General features: G+C 34.4%; 3 protein-coding genes across 4 annotated transcripts; all 3 read left to right on the top strand.

The window, feature by feature from the left end:
• Positions 1-3,095, top strand: LOC127879080 (uncharacterized). 2 transcript variants are annotated; one of them, XM_052425685.1, is made up of 5 exons: positions 1-73; positions 256-397; positions 2,126-2,245; positions 2,433-2,519; positions 2,766-3,095. In XM_052425685.1, exons 3-5 carry the CDS (start codon positions 2,174-2,176, stop codon positions 3,021-3,023), a joined length of 417 nt encoding a protein of 138 aa, XP_052281645.1. In that variant the 5' UTR covers positions 1-73; positions 256-397; positions 2,126-2,173; the 3' UTR covers positions 3,024-3,095. The 2 variants fall into 2 exon arrangements, with proteins under 2 accessions (XP_052281645.1, XP_052281646.1); XM_052425686.1 differs by lacking the exons at positions 1-73; positions 256-397 and having other exon boundaries at positions 2,007-2,245.
• Positions 3,096-11,673: 8,578 nt separating this feature from the next.
• On the top strand, positions 11,674-16,407 carry LOC127879768 (uncharacterized). Its single transcript, XM_052426817.1, has 7 exons — positions 11,674-11,823; positions 12,572-12,709; positions 13,051-13,211; positions 13,587-13,770; positions 14,450-14,539; positions 15,059-15,148; positions 15,352-16,407. The coding sequence occupies exons 1-7, from the start codon at positions 11,674-11,676 to the stop codon at positions 15,652-15,654; spliced, it is 1,116 nt and encodes a 371-aa protein (XP_052282777.1). The 3' UTR covers positions 15,655-16,407.
• A 708-nt stretch (positions 16,408-17,115) lies between these two features.
• Positions 17,116-21,241, top strand: LOC127879701 (uncharacterized). The gene is made up of 6 exons (XM_052426695.1): positions 17,116-17,523; positions 18,341-18,750; positions 19,126-19,294; positions 19,807-19,902; positions 20,113-20,208; positions 20,396-21,241. Exons 1-6 carry the CDS (start codon positions 17,254-17,256, stop codon positions 20,702-20,704), a joined length of 1,350 nt encoding a protein of 449 aa, XP_052282655.1. The 5' UTR covers positions 17,116-17,253; the 3' UTR covers positions 20,705-21,241.
• The last annotated feature ends 267 nt before the right edge of the window (positions 21,242-21,508 follow it).

Genomic DNA, 21,508 nt, shown 5'->3' with positions numbered 1-21,508 from the left:
CAAAAGAAGGTTGGTTACAAGCACAACGTACCCATGTGTGATTTCGATTTCGAAGAGCAAGGTCCTACAAAAGGTAGTGTTGTTAAAGGAATATCTGGTGCTTTATTAAATATTCCAATTGAAATACGCCATGTCTATGTCGTCAGTTCGTAAAGTATGCCTACATGTCTATTGTGTGCGGGAGCAAAAGCCATGAATGTAATTATCATGCAGTTATGGATAGATCTATTGTGGAAAGGTATTTTTCGACTTCAGACGAGCCCGATTGCACAGGAAATGAACCATTAAATTGTGTGAATAAAATCGGAACAGCACCTGTTGAACAGGTTGCAGGACATGAAAACTTCCCTGAAATACGCCCCATTGACGGAGACGAGGAAAACAAACGACAAGAAAGGTAGATACGTTTTGCATTTTATAATGTGTGACTGATTTGCAATCATGCAGAAAATTAGAGTGCGCAACTGAAAATATGGCACATCTAAAATGAGCATTAAACTAGTATTAAATTAATATTAAATAAGTATTTACGAACGTTATACTAGTGTTAAATTACAATAATTGATTTTGGTATCAGAAATTTTAAAGCTTTCATACGAATTCCGTGCCGGTCAAGATTACAAAAACATGTCTATAACCCAAGACAAATGTATTTGATTATATAAATTTCTATTTTAAAATAAATATTATTTATCAACGAAAGTTTCTTTATAGTAAGAAAAATGTTGGCCTCAGAACAAAACGTTGCCTTACAGCAAGAAGATTGCAGCGGTAATTGTCCGAGGCAATCCGAACATTGCATATCTTAGCGACGCCTACCGGCCTATAAAAATTGCCGAAGGATTTTCCGAACTATACGACAATGAATGGACTGATGCATATGAAGAATTAATAAAAACATTCTCAGAGGCAGATAATGAAGCCATACAGCTCCTGTTAGGCTTTGTTCAGGTCGTAACCTATTGCGTTTAGCTTTGAAAATATAATAGCTTTGAAAATATAACGAGTATTGTATCTTTATGATAATACTAAGTACAGTTCGACCAATAAAGATAACCACGACTTGCAAATTGTAAATGCCAATGGATCCTTATATGAGATTTCAGAATTAAATATCATACGATAAGTGTCGATGCGTTGTGATACAAAATGTTTGCCATTAGATCCAATCTGTAAACGATTTCCCAATTATGCGAGTATATACGAGAGGTGCTATGATCTCAAGCTAAATTTTTATTACAAACGTGCCATTGCGTTAACATGATAGTAGCGATCGGGTACCAATAATTAAGACATATTTTTTCAAAGATGCACGTTGACACGCTTTCATCAATACTCGAAACACCTCATTTATGATCAGGTACGATAGTGATTACGCCGCCTTTTGTTATTTAATGTTATTTAGATGCTTAGATTCTGTTTGTTGCGCTTTTTATCGATGTAATATGTAAGATTTGATAAAATGATCCCTTCAGACATCCAATGGATTGCAGTAAATCTTGTTCGACGTACACAAGTTTTGAATCTCTACCGAAAAACGGTTCTATACTTAAATTGAATACGAATATTCCCTTTAAGAATAAGTAGTATGATCGGATATATAAAGGTTATAAGACAGCTCTGGTGTTGCACCCTATGTATTAGATACCTTAAACGCATAACCACTGAATAATTTATCACAATTTATTTATTATTTGTCATAGCATGGCACTATACATTATTATATTTGACAGTGTGCCAAAATAACGTTACCTTTTGTGACGTTAACTGTGCATGTTACATGTATATTATAGTGTCATTAATACAAGATGACGATTTTTTAAATATAAAACAAACAAATTGAAGCCGTATTTGGTATACACCATCGACACAAGTGTTGTAAATTTAGGAAGTTATGAATTGCAGAAATATTGGGTCATCATTTGTATGATGTTGGCCTTCTTTCTGATAAAAAAAGGTCTGCTTACACTTTAAGCTAAAACAACACAAAAACGCGATAACGTCATTCCTTTTGTGTAAATCCGTCTGTTTGAAATCAATATATTAAGAAAAGTATGTCATAAACTAGTTTACACAAAAAACGCAAAATGCTTACTTCGCATTGTTACTCTTGTATTTGTTTCAGAGTGCATTCAGGCGTTGTGCACGAGAAGCAGAGCGACAGCTGTCAGTTATGCACCGCCACTTCCAAGTGATTTTGAAGGAAGATAAATCAACGAATAGTTTTGTCCAGAACATACCAAATGTTAGAACAATTATACATTATGTTCAATATTGTACATGTTGTTGTTTGGTAATTGCGCTCATATTTGTACTATTGATAGCAACCATATTTCATTTAAAATAATGTCATTTTCAATTTAATGTTTACTTATGGATTTTAAACGCTCAAATCCTTTAGATAATTATTACATCAAACGATTGCTTTTCAGACTGGTAATACAGAAAGAGGCGCTTATTCCGTATTATCTCAGATACGTAAACCTTATGGCGAATTAATGATTGACGGTTTGCAAAAGGTAAACATCTATCCGTTAATAAATATTTTGGTTAAGTTCGTTTATTCATTGATTTTATTTCCTTTCGTCTACTTTGAATTTATATCCGTATTTGACATTTGTTTCTATTCATATTAACATACTAAGGACGAAATTCGACTTGGTTCTGATCAAAGTTATTTTTTTAAATATAAAGCATTTTCATAATACAATGTTGATAGCTAATAAGATCGTCCATAAAGATATATACTTCCTTTTCCATTTCAGAAAATGACTGGAATAAAACAGTACAAAAGCAAAGTTGTAGAAAAATATGGTCAAACAGCCGTTAAGTTATGCTGGTGGATGTGTCTCCAAGATCCTCCAGTGTACATGTGCACAACTGATGACAAAGATGAGTTCAACGTCGTCTTCTACCGGGCCTACACCAAGTCCGGATCCCAGCTGGACTACATTGTGTGGCCTGCCTTGAGACTGTACAAGGACGGTCCTTTATTGTACCGTGGCGTCGCACAGTTTAAATGATACTATCAAGATTCTTTCAAGTGTGCATTATTTTAAAAATCTTAATCGCAGTCTAACTGTTTGACTTCTATATGTGGCCTGGAACAGCAAACTATAAAAATAAAACATAAAATATGTATTTGTTTTTTGTAGACTACATGCACCTGTCGGGATATCAATTATTTTCAGAATTTAACTTCAACCAAATAAGATAGGATTCGTTGCCGAATTATGTGAGATTAAGCCTGCATGCTTTATTTTGTGTCATAAGCAAATTAAACGAGTGTTCTGCTGTCAGAGACAAATGCCCCCAAAACGTGACCTTGACCTTTGACTTAGTGACCTGAAAATCAATAGGGGTCATCTGCCAGTCATGATCAATGTACCTATGAAGTTTCATGATTTTAGGCCTAAGCGTTCTTGAGTTATCATCCGGAAACCATTTGGTGGACGGACCGACCGACGGACAGACGGACGGACGGACCGACATGTGCAAAACAATATACCCCTTCTTCTTCGAAGGGGGGCATAATAAATTAAACAAAGTCATTAACATATTCAATTTGGTTAGTTGTGAGCGTTATGCGATAAAAAACGCGTCGTAGACTTCATGAGTGTCAGATTTAATTAGTGTTGGCCCATCATAGGCTTTGTTACAACACTTCGACAGTATATTCCTTTAGTAGCGATATCGAACCTGATACTTTGGGTTTTGACCACGGCTATCAATTTGACATCAATATGTGTCCTGTCTGGTAAAATTCATTCAATATGTTGCTTTTCCCCAATGATTTACTCGTACTAGTGGTTTCATTAATTCAGAAAATGACAATCTTTGACATTTGTTCAACTTTTTAATGAATAAAGTGATAAAGTAACTATTGCTTGAATAACTCATTTACTAGTTGAACACAAAATTTAAAAAAAGCGCCTTTAAGGGCTACACTGGCTCAAAAAGGTTGTCACCACTAAATGTTTGCTACATAAAAACATGCTGGACTGTCAATCGTATCGGCAACAAGTTCTGAAAGCTTTTAATCACACGTGTCTTTATTATATCGGATAAACGGCATTTGTATTATTTAAACTAAGCGTTTTCATTGTTTAATGTTGGAAATAAACATCTTGAAACATATGATTTCAACATTTTTATATATGCTGCACACGTTGTTGTCAGTGTTTATAATACCGAGAAAATATATAACGTTATTTAATTAATATTGTACATACAAATTGGTGAATAATCCTTAAAGTGATTGACAAACTGAGCGGTAATGTTCATAAATAAAGAAATCCACGTACATACCTCTTCAAATAGGCACATAAATCTTCGAACCCAAAGTTTATTCTTATGCGCATATTTTTTAGTAAACTTTTTCAGTCGTAAATGTACATGATTATGCATTTGAATTGAAAAAGGAAAGTAATGCGAATAATCATGTAATTTCTCACACAAACTGGAAAGGCATTTCATTGAATAAAAACAAGATTTGTCCAGGTTACATACTTCCGTCCACACTTGGCCCAGTTTCTTACTTGGTCTACATATTATCAAAGTAACCATTCTAACCAAGTGTCATCGAGACTGTATCATAAATGCTGCTTGTTATGTGATTTTGTTTTCTAATATTTGATCCAATTACCTTTTAAAAAAAATACATTCGAGCCAGATTCCTATGTATTGTTTAAAGGTAACATTCTTACCAAGGTCGATCAAAATGGAGTCATAAATGTAGAATTTACAGCGGTACATTGTGTTCTAAGACTAGTTGTTAGCCCCACTTGATCCATATTAAAATTATGTTTTAATTGTGTCACGATAAACACGTTGACTAAGTTACAACAAGATTCAGCCCAAGCTAAAGTGGCAATGGGCGAAATGTAGACTACACAAGCCGTAACATATACGACGAAGGACAAGCTAACTTTCCTGCTCAAGTGAGCTTTAAATGGTAGAGTCAGGGACGATGCAGTTTTTCTAATATGACGTACGTAAAGTACAATATAGTGAGGCTGGTTGAAAACTTGCGTAGAACAGTTTAGTTTCTTCGGGTCCCAACTAAGCAAATTGAGGCCTTTTGGCAGTCTTGTTTATATTATAAATTATTCGATTTAATGTTTTGAAGACATCTAACTAAAACCATCGACAAACAATATGAAAGGATTGTGAAAAATACATGAAACAAACCCCAGGTATAAATAGTATTGAAAACAATCAATAGTTTGTATTACCGATTGTACATGCGCGTGTGAAATGGTGTCACGTCACACCTAGTACACACTATTGACCGTATACAATAACCGATATACTTTGAATAGGAAGTAAACTTATTTGAAGCAAGTTCAGATTATAAGTTTAGTTGAATTCAGATCAAGGAATAGACTACACTTAAACAAACTAAAGCAACTTTACACATATATGATATCAACGCTTTCAAATATTTATGATAATTATGACTTTGTGCTCAGCGGCTATTTAGAAATCATATGTGTATTGCTGATATGCAAACGCAATAACCAATACCGGACGACTCGAAACGTTAAACAAAGGATAAAATTGAGCCCTGAAAGAATTCGGACAAAGCTATACACCTATATTCTGAAGAAAACAATCGTCCGATTGGTTCAATGAATGACTGATGAAAAGCAACAGACAGTACCTTATACATATAAAGCTGACACAGACGTCCAAAAAGGTAACTGGCAAATAATATAATATGATACAGTTAACTGTCAACAGTAATTTTTTCTTGAAAATTTAAATTTGTGTTTAATTAAAAAAAGCTTGTTTCTTTTCAAGTGCATCTTTTAAAATCAATCAAAAACAGCAAGATTAAATAGCATTTTTCTTCTAAAGTATTTATATCCAGAGAACAATCAAAATGTGTCTAACATGTTTTCTTGATTCTCGAGTTTGTTTCAGTTTTACCCAAAATAAGGAATGTACATAACATCACATTTTAGCATTGCTGTTATTGTTTCTATACGGGCTTTAGTTAACACCATGGTTTTATGTTTCAGCGTCATTGTCACAACAAACCATAAAGGATGTTCTTCGAGACTTTGGAAACATACAGAATGCTCTATACTCCTTTACGGACAGTGAATATTGGATAAAGGCTTATGAAGAATTAGAAAAACGACTCCGTGTCCCGGAAGCAGCAGTGAAAGTCTGTCTCTACATCTTTCATGTACGTTTGAAGACTATTATGCACAGCTTTTGGTTTCCTTTTGTTTTATGATTGTTTTGTTTTCAAATCAATTTTTAGTAAGAAGCAATATTAGATCAGAATGAAAATTCAAATTCATTTACAGGACGCGTTTCGATTCTGCGGAAAAATGTTCGACAAGAAACGTGACGCAATGCTCGATGCAATGTGCGGAGTTCTTCACGTACCAAAAGTAATATGCCGAGTAATTGTTATGAGTAAATCATTCACATTAAATTGCACACGTAAATTCACCCATTATAATTGCATGTCATTTGATAATGTGACTGAACATGATTGATGTTTTTGTTTATGTTTCAGGCTTCTATTGATGCTAATACTGCGATATTGATAAGCGAATATATACAAATGCACGCTGATTTGGCTATAGACAAATTACGAAAGGTAGAAATTGGATTCAACTGATCTCATGCCTATCAATTACAGTAAAAACTTTAACTAAAATAACATGCATGTAATTATTCCGACTTATTATAATATACTATGCATTTACTTGTTTATATTTAGAGCTGATGAGGCAGTAGTTAATATATATTTTTATATGTGATATGGATGATATGGATGATATTTGTTTTATCGAACAGGATTTTATTTCCTGCGGACTTCCGCGCGTTTTCGACGCCCATAAGATTTCTTCCAAAAATATTGGCCCTTATTTGCAAGCATATGCCATGAAGGCTGTAGAATTAGCCTGGTTTGCAGTGATTGATGACCCACCTTTGGAGCTCGAAATTGCTGAAAGAGGTTCGCTCTTTGACAGAGATAAATATACACCTTATACACGTACTGGTGAATTTATTGACTACGTTATCTGGCCCGTGATCATGTATAAGGACGGTACAATCTTGTGCAAAGGTGTAGCAGAGGGAAGGCAGAAATGACTCAGTGGATATATCATCGCCTAACAAGACAAAGTGATGACTATGAGCAATGTTTTATATTGAACTCTATATTTTATTATATTATTATAGGTAAAACAGCTTTTTTATGCGAGTCAATAAATAGTTGTTTATTACAACGTGTGGGTTTGTGTCTCTTTTTTAGCGATTCGTTTCGAGTTTTTGTATCATACCTCTATCATATCTCTACGTTAATAATAAAAAGGTGCCTGATTTACTTTCATCTGGTTGGTAGGCGTTTATATAAGTCAATGTTTGGATGCAAAATTTTTAACATAAACCAGCATCTGACGCAAAGTTAAAATGGGCTTAAATTGACATGTGATTATTGCTGTCGCCATTAACGATTACCCATTCATAAATGGAACGAAATGTTGGAAATAATTATCAAATATCTTTTTATAATTATGCGATAAAGTGCTTTTACAAGTTAATGCCTTATTGAGAGTGGAAAAGTCTATCATAAAAATATTTGCGTCCGTCGTTGTGTATGTTTCAACAGGAAGTTATTCTTGGCTGCCTAGAGCAAATGCAATGCTGGTCTTAAAACGAATTACTTAAATATTTCTTTACTACATGTATATTTCTCAAATTCTTGACAAAAGTCAAGATATTAATCTTTCGGACGCAGTTGACAGTTGCCAACAGAGATATTCAGAAATCTGTGTCTATTTTAAATGTACCTTAAACGTTAAATAATATTCTTAATTTGGAATAACATATTCAGCAAACGCATTTTTTTGCAATACCCGACTCGACCCGAATGTTTCTAAGTATAAAAAAGAACTATATAACAGATAATGCGGGTATGGTTGGGTACCCGTTGCATCCCTAGCGTGAAGAGAAATACACGTGATTAGTTTTACTCCGTTAAATTAAAATACAAATGACACCGTCTCCTTAATCTATATCGCATACAGTATCAATTATAACGGAGTTTCAACAGAATTTGGTGTTCGGTGAAAAACTAAACTAACTCGATGCATGGTGATTTTGTGTGCAATCTAACCTTATTGAATAAACTATTGTTTAAACTACAATGGTGTAAGCAAAAAAGTTTGGATATGTTTTATTGACTCTACATTGTTTATACACATGTAATGGTACATCAGAGATGCAAGTTGTGTTACGCAAATAACATAAATTATAAAGAATAAAAAGAGAGGCATGTAAAAACGTTCTTTAATCAAGATATATGATTCAAGACTCGTAAGCAATGTTTCAAATGTACATTATTTGGTATTGTTAATTCAATAACACTCGTTTTAGGCCCAATTTACAATTCAAGAGATCAAATTTAAAATAATGCCAATCTTTTTGAAACTACAAAACATTCGTGTTGACGACATAACACACCTATTTATATATAGTAAATGAATTCAATACGCAGGTAAATACGGTGTTGGATAACAGATATCTCACACGCTTACAAACAAATATAATGGACGTTAAACTCTGAATAAGGAGTGAATGAATTATAACAAAATTGAACTTCGTCGTAATGTATTTTATGTTTTATTTATTTCGATATGGATTTATCTGAAAGATATCCGAATCTTAAAGTTTTGTTTAGCAGTTGCTTGCATCATAATGAGTATGATGCTTCTGTTGTTGATGGAGCCTTAAGGGAGTTTCATAGCTACTTGGATCAATTGAACTCTTATAAAACTGCCTACAAGTTGACGAAAATAGAACGAGCTATAGAAGCCTTACAGAGTAAGGATGACGAAACTTTCACATCTATATGGTCTGATGCTCAGAAGCTATTTAGAGAGCACTTGTGTGTCGCGAGTGAAACAAAAGATGAAGACTGTCCTCAAGAAAACAGCATTTAGTTTGCCTTATATGGACTTTGAAGTATTAACCTAACGACTGAAGACGGAAAAAGTTTAATACGAGACGTCTTTCTAAAGCAGTCTTAAGAAATGCAATCGGCATATAATAATGAATGCTTCACAGAGAAGAACTTTAGAAAGATGTTTATTTATGATACATGTTCTGTGCTATGGTTTAAAATTTGTTGAATTCTCCTCAAACAAACGAAGGAAATATTTACGGAGATTTGGGCAACACATCGAAAGGCTCTCCATTAAGGACAGTGAACTTTGGATGAATTCGTATAAAGAAGTACATGAATGTGTCAACTCTCCGCATACAACATTTTAGAGTTTCTCTATCAAGGAACGTTTCAATATGTGCGATTTGTGCAAAAATATTTGTATATTGTGATCACTGTTAAACAATTACAAGTAACATTCATAGCAAGAGCTGTAGTCATTTCTAGTGAGTATAAAATAATGATAGGATTATTGACTATTGAATGATATTCTATACATTTTATAGAGGTGGAGTGTTGCTATAAATTGATTGCACTGACGTTAACAAATGTTGTTGTATGTTGATTCGAAGCGATGCTTTATGTTTTTATCATGTACATGTATATTTAAATGTACATTTCACAAATTGTTTGTTTTAGGTGTAAGTAATGAATAGTGTGCCTTTCATAAATATGCTTCTTCTTTATGTTTACGAAAGTAGATGGTCGTCTTTTGGTTTAATTTTAAAATGCTATTTTAGCTGGCTGATAATAAAACGTTATACATTATCGCATAAATGCCTTGTTATTATTCTGAAGATAAATGTAGCAATCAAAGAACGAATGTGTTATACGACAGTCTGAAGTACAAGTATACAGATAATATAAATTAAACTAATTATTGAGACTTGTATGTGTTGAATTTATAATATTATGCAGCATATCAGTGTACATTAAGCGTCAAGAAATTATTTTTACGTTATATAAAGAAACCCATTATAGTACAGTAAGATTATTAAGAAACCATGCATGCTGAAGAATATACAGAGAACAATCTTTGAAAGTCGAAACATTCAACTTAATCGTAGATGAAAAATATATCACTTCAAAATTTCAGGCTTTCTCAGTTTTCAGATTAATTCTTTCTTTTCAATATGAAGATCTCATTAGCGAATTTACAGTGCAGACGCTCACCTATCTCACCTATTCCCTTTCTGGTGTTCATCACTTTCATTTTTTATTCTTTAACGAAATTATACATTTACTTAATGTAAAAGGCTACAACTACATATCAGAAGCAAGTCAAGCCGGTCACTAGTCAAAGCGGCATGCGTCCGGCACGGTAGACTATCGCAAATACATGTAAACAAACGTTTAGTTGTATTTGAATGGTTGTCATGAGTTCCACCATGAAGTCCATTTTTTATCATATGCGTTTTCAAAATGCGATCCAATTGATCGAATCTCGGATGGGTCGACGAAATAGTGAATTTTCATTTGTGATATCTCATATTATCTCCGTTTCGGTCTTGTTGTTACCATATTGAGATTTATTGGGGGAGGTTTGCGCTGCATTGGTCTAACAAATGGACAAGATCCTTGTCCAATATTATGAAGTCAATTAATTAAACATTATATTTCCCCTGTGCAGTCTAAATATGAGACTGAATAAAATACGTTGCTTTTTTATCGTTAATACTTTCGCAGTCTTGCAGTATTTAAATGACGTCGTTGTCTTACGCTTTTATAAAACGTGTGGAGTGGGTTACAACAACGAAGGATACAATATATTGAATGAAATGATTTGTGTATTGTGTCTATATGAATGATGTAGCCCAAATGGTAGCGTTTACGAGCTTACTTGGGTGTCACGATTATGCGTTTTGGGACTGACTCGATACATTTAAGACATGGAGATCCTCGGTTGTCTTTACTAGATCTTTAACTTAATTCTCAATTTAAGGCGAAGTGTTCTATTGGCGATAGGTTGACGAAACTGTGTTATTGGAAGTGAACATTTAATAAGATTCTCAAACCATTCCAAGCATACATCAATAAACGGGATACCTGTCGCTGCAAATATAAGTGTGTAAAATGCTTCGATACCTTAGTTATAAGACAATTACGAATAAATACAATTTAACTTTGGCTGAATATTGAGGCAAAATGAAAGAAGCGACAAAGAAAGTCAGGCAAGTTGACCCTCTTGATATTGACATTTAAACAATGATGCTTTATTTAATATTTTAATGTGAAAAACATTTGGCATTTAGTTCCAATGAAGAAAATGTGGCTTTATTTCTTGAATGTTCAGTTTGCCTCCTTAACCCTGTCAGAGCGCATTTCAAAAGGATTTATTGAACCGACACTAAGTTTAGCAGACAGCATCAGCTATACATACGTTTGAGAACACCCGATCCTCTTTCCCGCATACAATTTATTGCATTATTTAAATATACTAGGCGACTATGCATTAAAATTCCAATTTAAACAAAAAAATGTACAAATGTAAAACGGTAACAAAAGTTATGTATTGTTGAAAGTAAGTGCATGTTTGTAAGTATTGACGTTTACGTTTTCGATACACATAAATGATTAAATCAAATTGTTCCTTTCGAATGCGCTTAATGAACCGACACGGGCGCCCATTGTTCTATACACACCGCGAAAACTGTTTTGATACTATAGTAAACTTTGTGGAATATTATTTAACCCTTAAACAAGCCATGGAAGTCGGAACGGTGAAAAACACTTTGGAAATACTGTTCGATCGGTTACATCATAATCAGCATCTGTTCATTCCACGTATACTCCCCGATGCCAGAGGAGTATATGCAGAATATATCGGAACTCTTGCGCGTGAAGAGAAACGTAAGGTATGTACAATATACATGTATTTATGAATTCTAGTTAAAACTTGTTTTGGTTGCAACATGCACTTGTTAAATTCACCGCTTGTTTGTCCAGTAATTAAAAGATAAAACACCAGTTCAAGTACAATCGTTCTGATATTTGTAGACTGTTCCATAACGATAGCACACGCTGATTGATTAATTCACTGTTATACGCATTTAGTTGTTCCAGATAGGTGCATTATATTATGTTTATACACTATTTTAGCATGTTACAATAAGGAAAACTTGTATCCGTAGACTTGATCGAATTAAACCGTTTGGTTCTAATGACAAATCTATGTAATTTATTGCGATACACACTGTTGGCACACTCGTCAATTAAATCAGAACAGTTAATGAATAGTATTCTACTATCCAGAAGGTGTATAGTGCTAAAATATAATGAACATAAAAAAGAATAATATTATTATACGCACATTTGTATTAAGGCTAATTATATCAAGGCGTTACTGGAAAATTACGTAGCAGAACGATGGATGCAGGCTCGAAGTCTGCTGTAAAATGTTGTTTAATGCATGTGCGTTAAGTATGATCCGATCTTAGCCTGTGCAGTGCGCACAGGCAAATAAAACACGACACTTACCGCTGATATGGTATTGGTCGTTTAAAATAGTCTCCTTTTAATGAAAACCCATTCTAGGCGGAAAGTGTTGTCACTGATTAGCCTGTGCGAAGGAACATGCATTAAGTCCCATTATCCCACTTTTAGGTCAATTATATCAAGGCGTTACTGGAGTATTGCGAGGCTGAGCGATGGATGCAGGCACGCAGCCTGTTGGAGCCGGCGGAAGAGGAGTACAACAAATACTTCTTCAGGAAGATACGATCGACAACACCCTCCCATCAGGTATTAAACATCTCACAATTTTAACTATACATGTTGATTCAAAGTTACTATAAACTTAGAGCAATAGAATCATTATGAGTTAGCTGGGAAGGTTTCGTTTAAAACGTTAAATGGAACAACATCACTTAATACATGTATATCTGACCCATACCGTCATTGCTCGTTAAAAAGTAATGAATATTTGCAGTAAAAGAGACTTTTTTGTCAAAAGACAAACACGTTATAGATCATTTTTACTCAATTTCAAACAAGACTTAAAGGCTTTGTTTTGTAAAATGTCAGCATGTATTTATTAAGACGTAAGTCTTGATCTCTACAAATGAACATAACATTTGTTGTAGGTGCCCAACTATATAAAGACACATAGACCATCAGAAGTGTTGCTAGGATCACTTAGCGGTCCAAACAGTAGGGGCGTGTCTCGCAGGTCCAACAGGGCACCAAGCAAAGGGGGCTCACAGGGTTCAAGAAAGGGCTCTAAAATGGAGAGGCCATCTTCAGAGTAAGATGTTAAAATATTATGTGTCTTTGTTTTATAAGCAAAGATATGAATACTTATTTCAACTGTTGTTTTAGTTACAGTATTCTATTGATATTTAACACAATTTAGGAAGTGTCGATTGGTCACATGGTTTAAAGAACGGCATTGTCATTACTAAAGCGCAAAACTTACTATAATGTATAATTAATCGTCTGTTATTAGTTCCGGATACAAATATATTTGATATGGTTATTATTATGAAAAGTGAGTCTTACATTGTCCAATGTGTGAATAATAATTATCTCCTGCAACCTAATTTATTTCTAAATGCGATTGTTCTTATATAACTGCTGAAACAATCACATAGAAATAGTGCCTTTTGAGTATATTCGACAGGCCTCCTAAATCTAGAAAAGCTTACGGCAAACAAACGGATATGTCTGATCTGAGTTCACCGCAAAAGATAGCCGAGAAGTTTGCAGCCTTGTTCAAAGACGAGTGGCACGACGCGATAGAGGAGCTGGAACAGCTGCGAATTTACGAGGAAAAGGCTGCCGAGTGCTTGCTGAGGATTGTACTGGTATTAGTTCTCTTTATATAGTCTTGATTAAAATACGTGAAAATCCGCGGATGTCAGTATTTGCTTTAGATTGTTCTGGTAACAGTTATCTTAATAAATCATTCATTGCGCGTACAGGAAACTTGGGATGGCAAATTTGGGGTTGAGAATAGTTGTAGTAAGAGCTCAGTTGTTTTTTACGTGAGCTTTGTTGAAATTTAAGTCTGACGACTTAACAAAATGTATTTTCATGTTCATTTGAATTTGTAACAAGAGTCTATGTCTATAGAACATTGTCGTATAATACTAGTATGTATAATGTACAAATTGTCGTCTAAGTTGCTTTCTTACAATGTCCAAATATGGAAATTTGTATCGTTATAATATTCAAATTTTAACTAAATTTATCTTGGCGATGATCCCTACAGACTTAATTTACTTATTTTCTTATTAAAATATAATCGTCGGATGCCATCTGTAATAAGAACTGTTTTCAGATTTTCAAATTTGCGCTATTATACCAAGAAATCCACAAAAAGTAAATCCTAGTACATTTAGATTCAAATCAATTCCATTCAATCTTAATTGAATTGTATGAAACCGTCATTTTCTATAGAAAAGGTGAACCGGTTTGTTTTAATCATCTCTATAACTAGGTGTGGTACTTGAGGTTATGACTTTCTAAACTTTTGCTTTGAAGGACGCATACCGTGTTTGCGCCGTTGAGGCCGATACACAGATCGCCAAACTGGAGGAGGCGGCAACGTCCATATTGATGGAAGGAGTCTCTGTATGTTATGTTCTGTATTAATATAAATATATATTGTTCTATTACTCTGATACATACTGTTTACTGTGTTTATTTATCAATTCTGTATCTAGAAGCATTTCATTCAATACAAAATATGTATAACATTTACTAGGGCCTAAATCATGATTTGTAAAAATATTATTATGTTTAACTTCTATAGTTTAAACAAACACTATGCCCATTAACACACATGCTGCATTATATCGTTCTTTTAAAATACTGTCAGACTTGTGTACTTTGCCTTGTGACTGTTATCAGAGCTACACAATTTATCTATTTGACTATTACTCTGACATAGTTATTTAAAACTGCTATATTTGTAAATGTTTCTTTTTTATATTTGATTGACATTGGCATGGTAAAAATTACTCTGAGCTGTGAACTACATTAAATCGGAGATTGAAAGTAAACAATTAAGTTTTATATGCCAGCACATATGCAACAATCTTGTTGTATTTACATAGAATGCTTTTCTAATCCAGTATCATATTATTGCAGCATCCCGTTGCTCATATTAAAGGGAGGAGGTCGTTATTGCTCGAGTATCGAAGAGGCGTGGCTGAGGTCTGCCTTGAAAGAATGAAAGAGGTACTACTAATACTAGTATTAAAGGAACCCCAACTGTAAACGTTGCACTTTTAAAACATGACTTTAGTTAAAAAAGACATGGGTATATTTTTTATATTATGATTTATTATTCCGCACGATTATTGTCACTTTTATTGTTTTTGTGTTCGGGATTGTTTTATGTATTGTCTTTCCATCTTGCTTAACTTATCTTTCCATTGCAGACGTTTCGACGAAGATACTTGCCAGAAATTATTCGCAGCGTCGGCGTCTACCAGAATATTCGTACACACGGCCCGGTACTATTGTTCGCCAACCAGTGTGTTGCGATCTGCTGGGGTATGGTGATCCTGGATCCACAGGTTTACCTAGTGGACGATAGGGACTCGGGTCAAGCGATGTTCAATTCGGAAATGTATAATGCGTTCACAAAAGAAGGACCGTCGCTGTGGTATTACGTTTGGCCGCCACTGCGGAACCACAAGGGCGGTTTGCTTTTGTCCAAAGGGGTTGCTCAAGGTCGTTAAATGAAGGATTCTGAATATACTTATACACGAAATTTCCCGCTATTTGATATGTTGATACTGTATTAATTAATTTGCAATCGAAAATTGAGTGTGATATAAATCGTGATTGTGTTATGGTTAGAAACTTCTGCACCTAGTAAACAGTTTAGTGTAACAGCGAGCTATGTCATAAGAATGTTTCACGCATATGAGTTGTGCTATGCGTTTAATAGTAGATATGTTAAATACGTGTCTGTGTATGTTTTTAATGTGTGGACTAACCGATGAAAGCTTCTTATTTGTTGTGTATAATGTCTTTAATTGACACAAACATCTTGCATAATAAATAACACTTGCATATATACCGAATATAAAAATGTTTTAGATCACATGTTAAAAATTAGAGATGAATTTTTTTCCAATGAGAAGTGCGACCGCAGAGTGTATAATTTGTATCATGAAAGCAGACTATAATATAATGTCATGAACGTATCAGTTAACGGCATATAATCTTGAACGACAAATGAACTTATGAAATGCATTTATTAATAAAATATTTCAATTTCATTTTTAAAGGCTGGACAAATTAATGTGTGTTAACAAATAGAAAGAAACTAAAGAATCCAATGCGTGGACATACATTAGCATTAGTATTAAACCAATCGCAAAAAACACATATTAGTCATCCACACTAAAATTTAATAACCATTCCTTTGATATCATTTGATTAATTAACTTCATGGACTGTTATTAACCGAACAATACATCAATGGACCACCCGATTAAAACAAGTATATACACGTGTTATACAGAATCTGCGAAGACAAAGACAGATAACAAAGTATCGTAAACATAGTGTTGTTGTGTTGTTACTAAAACATGTAATTTATTTGAAGTTAAGGCCCGAAACTGTTAGCGTCGAAGATCGGTGGCGCGCGCTTTTGTTACATTTGCACTGTTGGTTTTCATACGTCAATTTAGTGTTAACTGTTTAACCGATCCAATGTTTGAACTAGCGTATGAAGTTAAATAATTATATTTTATCGGGATCGACATTTTTACTGTGTATATTGCTTGTAACACGGAATATAACACTTAAATAAATTATTGAGTTATGCGTTATAAAGTAATCAAATCTATATTATTAATGTATCTGATATAAGTGAAACATTGCATATGACCACACGACGAAATCAAATTTTATTAAGTCAATAAACATGGATTTTTTCTTTGATAAACATATGTAGATAAAAATTAACGAATTAATATGAATAACATTATGCGCAATAAATAAAAGTAATTCTATTTTTGACGTTCACAATGTTGGTTCGAACTGACATTAAGCGGTGTCCTGCCTTGAGTGAGATATTGAAATACAATCACAACACTTCACGGCATATCAAATAATTACTCATGTCATTAAACACGAATAAATCACCGAGATTGTTTTCATGCGCTGTGAGTATCAGATAGTTAGATACACTTATTCTTTTGTGCGGCCGAATACTTTACAACAAAAGGTTTAACTAAACAAATAACCCTCATCTGATAATAAAGACGGGTTTGTTTGAGTTGAGTTAAAGGTTTGCAATGAAAATCAATTTAAGCATTTAAGTCAAAATGGCGGACCCCGCGTCGGGTAAATTAGAGCTTCTATTTGCGCACCTTTCTATTAACAACGTGCAGAACGTGCCCTCACTATTAATAGATGCTATTGACGAGTTTCAAAACATCAGATCGAGCCTCAGCTACGAAGACAAGAAAACGGTCAATTTCATCAAGACGCTTTTACAGCACGTGGAAAGGCAAGAATGGACGATGGCGCGTGAGAATTTAGAAGGTGCACAGAAGGCTTATCAGGACTATATTGAGAAGCAGCAAAAACTAAATGTGAGTATGTCTTCATTAACATATTGTATGCCGCAATATAGTAAGAGTTTATTAACTTGCATATTTAAATGCAACATGAACTACTCAAATAATAGCGTAATTTCTCTCAGTTTTCAAACACTTTAAAGTAATTAAAAAATAGATTTTTTTTTCAAATATACAGGTCTGCTAAAATTTGGAGACAAAAATACAGGTCTTTGGAAATTAAGAGACTTCTCAAAATATTTCTTTGATGATCGGATACGGGTATCCAGCGTCATTTGTTTCAACGCATGAAGACGTGCTTGTAAAATGCCACGCCGTATAGAATACACTACTTGTAGATATCTTTCACTTTAAGTTGTTTGGTAAAAAACAACTGTCCATTACCAGTATAAATAATTATTTACCCAATAACGCACAATGTCATGTGATGGTCAATTGACTTTCGGTATTCGGCTTCGTGGTTTTATAACCTTATCTGGTTGTAAAAACGCCTGATCGAAGTGCCACAAGGTATTCGCAACAGGGCGGAATTCTGGTAAAATAGTGTTGTAAAATAAAATGTCCGCAAATTTAGAGTAATTCATAATGGATTGAAACCCATATGTCCGAAAATTTAAGGTCACGAACAATTATCATATGATTTGAATACAAATGAACGTTTCTTGAATTCTCTATAAACACGTTATTCAAACGTAGACTAGTGAAAATCGCTATGTGGCAATAAAGCCTGTTTGCGACTAGCGTCAGACATAATCTCGTTAACGTATTAGTTAATACATGTATAGCCTCTTAACTATGAGAATGCAATACATTGGATTAAACTTCATTTTAGATACCGTCTGCAAACAGTTACACCGCTATTCATGGAAAGAATAAATCTCAAGGACAGAAGGCTTTACCGGCACCCGACAGACCAACAAGCGCGTTAGATCGCAGTAAGTACCTGTTCAAAGAGGGAGTTACCTCCATTCCAAATGACCTGGAGCAAGACAGTTACCTATTACATAGTCATCAGACCAGCAATGCTTACAGGCGTATTAATTTGTGGTCGGCAAACCATCGGGCGAGAACGCAAATGGAAAAGAACAGTGCGGTGTTAAATTATGACGAACAAGGACCAAACGCCAGACCGGTAACGTCCAGTAAACAAATGGAACGCACAAGCATTAACGATTATCCTGGGAAATACGCTTCTGAAAGAGAGAAGCCAAAGGATGCGTTGACATTAGCTTTACCTGACAGGTAATGGGTTTCATTACAACAGTTGCAATTCCATGAAAGGTCCATGTTAGATAACGTTAAATGTAATCATGCTTAATGATGTTTTAAAATATGAACTGTTTGATGATACAACTTGGTTAAGTTTTCGTTGGACATAAACATATGCATCTTTTAAGAACATTTTACATTGCACTTAATTCTAAAACTTTTCTATAGTATGTCGCATATTATTATATATCATTCATATCTACATGTCAACGCAGCGTATATTAGCCCATAATTTATTTACGTTAGTATAACGTTTTTTCTAATACGTTCACATCTTCTAGTACTTAAGTTTCCACTATAGTTTAATTGTTCTCGTATACAGTCCTCTCTCTTATGTTATGCTTCTAGCACCCATCAAAGCGGCGAAGAGTCGGACTCGGACCTCAACAGACCTTCTAAGATAGCGGAGTCCTACACACGGCTGTATGAGGAAGAATGGCATCATGCAATGACAAGTCTGAAACGTCAGGCAATCATTGAGGAGACAGCGATCGAATGCTTGCTGTACATACTCATGGTAATACGACAACATATGTGTCAATTGAAATTTTTAGACAATAGCAAAACAGGTTATGTATCTGTGATTTAATGTTCTCATGTTTAGTAAGGTAATACTGATTCAACCTAGGCCTCAATCAAACATTGATCTTTTTACCAAAGACATTTAGTATTGACGATACGCCCTGTATTTTCACATTTTAGCGCAAAGTATGAAATTGATCTAAAGGTCGCCGACTGGTACCACTGCACAACATACAGTCTCATATAAGATTACTTTAGTTCGAAAGTATCCGATTGCCAGTAATTCCGGACCTATCGACGCAGTGTTTCTTGCCTTAAATTCCTCTCTTTCCATATACATACCCCCATGTGTAGGGTTATTACAACGTTCTTTTAAGCATACGTATACATGAGGAAATAAATTATTTAAACGTTTTACGAAATAGGCAAGAAATATATAAATGCCTATAGTAAAGATATGTGCATGCATATAATATTTCTGCATTTTATGTAAATGTTCCAATTTAGGAGGCATACCGCCAGTGTTTAGACGAGGCAAGATTGCAAGTGATCGAATTCGAAAACGCCGTTCTTAATATCGTCACAAGCGGGAAATATACATTTGTAAGTGTTAGTAATTTTGAAAAAAAAACAACAGCACTAATTTTAAAGAACCGGTATCTCAAATTAACATTTACAAGTTACACCATTTGTCAACATATTAAAACATAACGTGTGACACGAGCCATACTATTGTTTAGAATAGAAGAAAATGCATTAGTGGATTGGACAATGCTGGATACTATCTTTTTTAGAAGTACGTCTACATTTCAGAACGACAAAGAAAAACTAGGCAAGACCGGAAATGCTAAGCACATGGTGCGATACAGACGAGAAGTGTCAGATTTGGCCGTCAAGAGACTCCAAGACGTATGTGTTTCAATATGTTTAACTCAAACAACGTTTTATTTTTTTTATAATTACGACCACTCTTGCAAGCTTTGTATTATCAAAGTGTTGCCATCGTTGTCATTTCAACATTAAAATGATCTAGAAAGATTAGGCCGGTTTGACATTTTATCATTATATATTTATAAATAATTTTTTGACGTTCCAGCTATTCCTAATGAAGACATTGCCGGTGATCCATAGGCGATATGGAATAAAAGCAGACAATCCAATGGATACGTACGCTCGCCAATGCATAGCAGTAACGTGGAGAATGGCTGTGCAAGATCCAGTCCTATACATAAGTTCACATGTCGATCAAAACACGCAGCTTCATCCCAACTATTTTAAATCGTATAAGACTACTGGTTCTACAATAAGATACCTTGTTTGGCCTACCTTGTACTTGTACACAGACGGCATTGTGCTTAGTCGAGGTGTGGCGCAAGGAAACGGACACTTGCAGATCACTGACTGAATATTCTGGTATTCAATCTTTACCTACTGTAATAGTAAAGACCTGCTATACAAATGTTGTTTTTATGTTCTGTAAATAAGTTAAAACAGTATATACTCAGAAAATAGTGCATGCTAATACCGAGTTTATGTTATATTGTACCACCACCAAATTGGTACATGACATTGTAAATGCATGTTCCGCTTTATCTGGATTTTTGGTAAAAAGAGACTTCCTATAAACGTAATTTTCATAAAAGCGGAAAGTGTCGTCCCTTATTAGCCTGTTCGGACTGGGACAACACTTAATTCAAATGCGTCCAGTTGTTGTGACTAAACGACGAAAGCTGCTACGTAAGATGAAGCAGACCAGAGCTCAAGGCAAGTGATAATGGATCGCGTGCCATACCCTCCAGAGCTCAAGGCAAGTGATAATGGATCGCGTGCCATACCCTCTACGTCGAGGGCGTTCATTGTTTGATAAGGGGCACGATGGGGGAGAACTAGGGATTCTTTCATGGAATTAGATTGCACTCACAAACTGTATTTGCAACCTTAATTATGCGCATATTCTCACTAAATTATTTTTGTTTAATATATGAATATAAATAAATCGGCTAGAAATATTTCGTTTAATATTCATTTTTTTTTATAGAAAATTGCGAATCAGATTAGTTAAAGTCTGTAGCGGAGGCATTGCCTGATATTGAAAATAATGTATGAATCTGGTATCAACGTTATCTCAAAATCACCATGGTCATAGATTATATGGTTAAACTTTTATTTAAGATCGGAGGAGATATTATGTGGATGCTGTGTTTGTGTG

Source organism: Dreissena polymorpha, chromosome 4 (assembly GCF_020536995.1).
Source record: "Dreissena polymorpha isolate Duluth1 chromosome 4, UMN_Dpol_1.0, whole genome shotgun sequence".
NCBI lineage: Eukaryota > Metazoa > Mollusca > Bivalvia > Myida > Dreissenidae > Dreissena > Dreissena polymorpha.
The sequence above is the reverse complement of the archived record's forward strand: the minus strand, read 5'-3'. Positions and strand labels throughout refer to the sequence as shown.

What these genes read in the sequence shown, in the direction of transcription:
- LOC127879080 (XM_052425685.1), top strand. Translation starts at nt 2,174, where the DNA reads ATGCACCGCCACTTCCAAGTGATTTTGAAGGAAGATAAATCAACGAAT. An exon ending in TTGTCCAGAACATACCAAAT is followed by an intron (nt 2,246 to 2,432) that starts GTTAGAACAATT and finishes ATTGCTTTTCAG; the next exon opens with ACTGGTAATACAGAAAGAGG. An exon ending in TGATTGACGGTTTGCAAAAG is followed by an intron (nt 2,520 to 2,765) that starts GTAAACATCTAT and finishes TTTCCATTTCAG; the next exon opens with AAAATGACTGGAATAAAACA.
- LOC127879768 (XM_052426817.1), top strand. Translation starts at nt 11,674, where the DNA reads ATGGAAGTCGGAACGGTGAAAAACACTTTGGAAATACTGTTCGATCGG. An exon ending in CGACAACACCCTCCCATCAG is followed by an intron (nt 12,710 to 13,050) that starts GTATTAAACATC and finishes CATTTGTTGTAG; the next exon opens with GTGCCCAACTATATAAAGAC. An exon ending in TATTGATGGAAGGAGTCTCT is followed by an intron (nt 14,540 to 15,058) that starts GTATGTTATGTT and finishes ATATTATTGCAG; the next exon opens with CATCCCGTTGCTCATATTAA.
- LOC127879701 (XM_052426695.1), top strand. Translation starts at nt 17,254, where the DNA reads ATGGCGGACCCCGCGTCGGGTAAATTAGAGCTTCTATTTGCGCACCTT. An exon ending in ACATTAGCTTTACCTGACAG is followed by an intron (nt 18,751 to 19,125) that starts GTAATGGGTTTC and finishes TTATGCTTCTAG; the next exon opens with CACCCATCAAAGCGGCGAAG. An exon ending in CCGTCAAGAGACTCCAAGAC is followed by an intron (nt 20,209 to 20,395) that starts GTATGTGTTTCA and finishes TTGACGTTCCAG; the next exon opens with CTATTCCTAATGAAGACATT.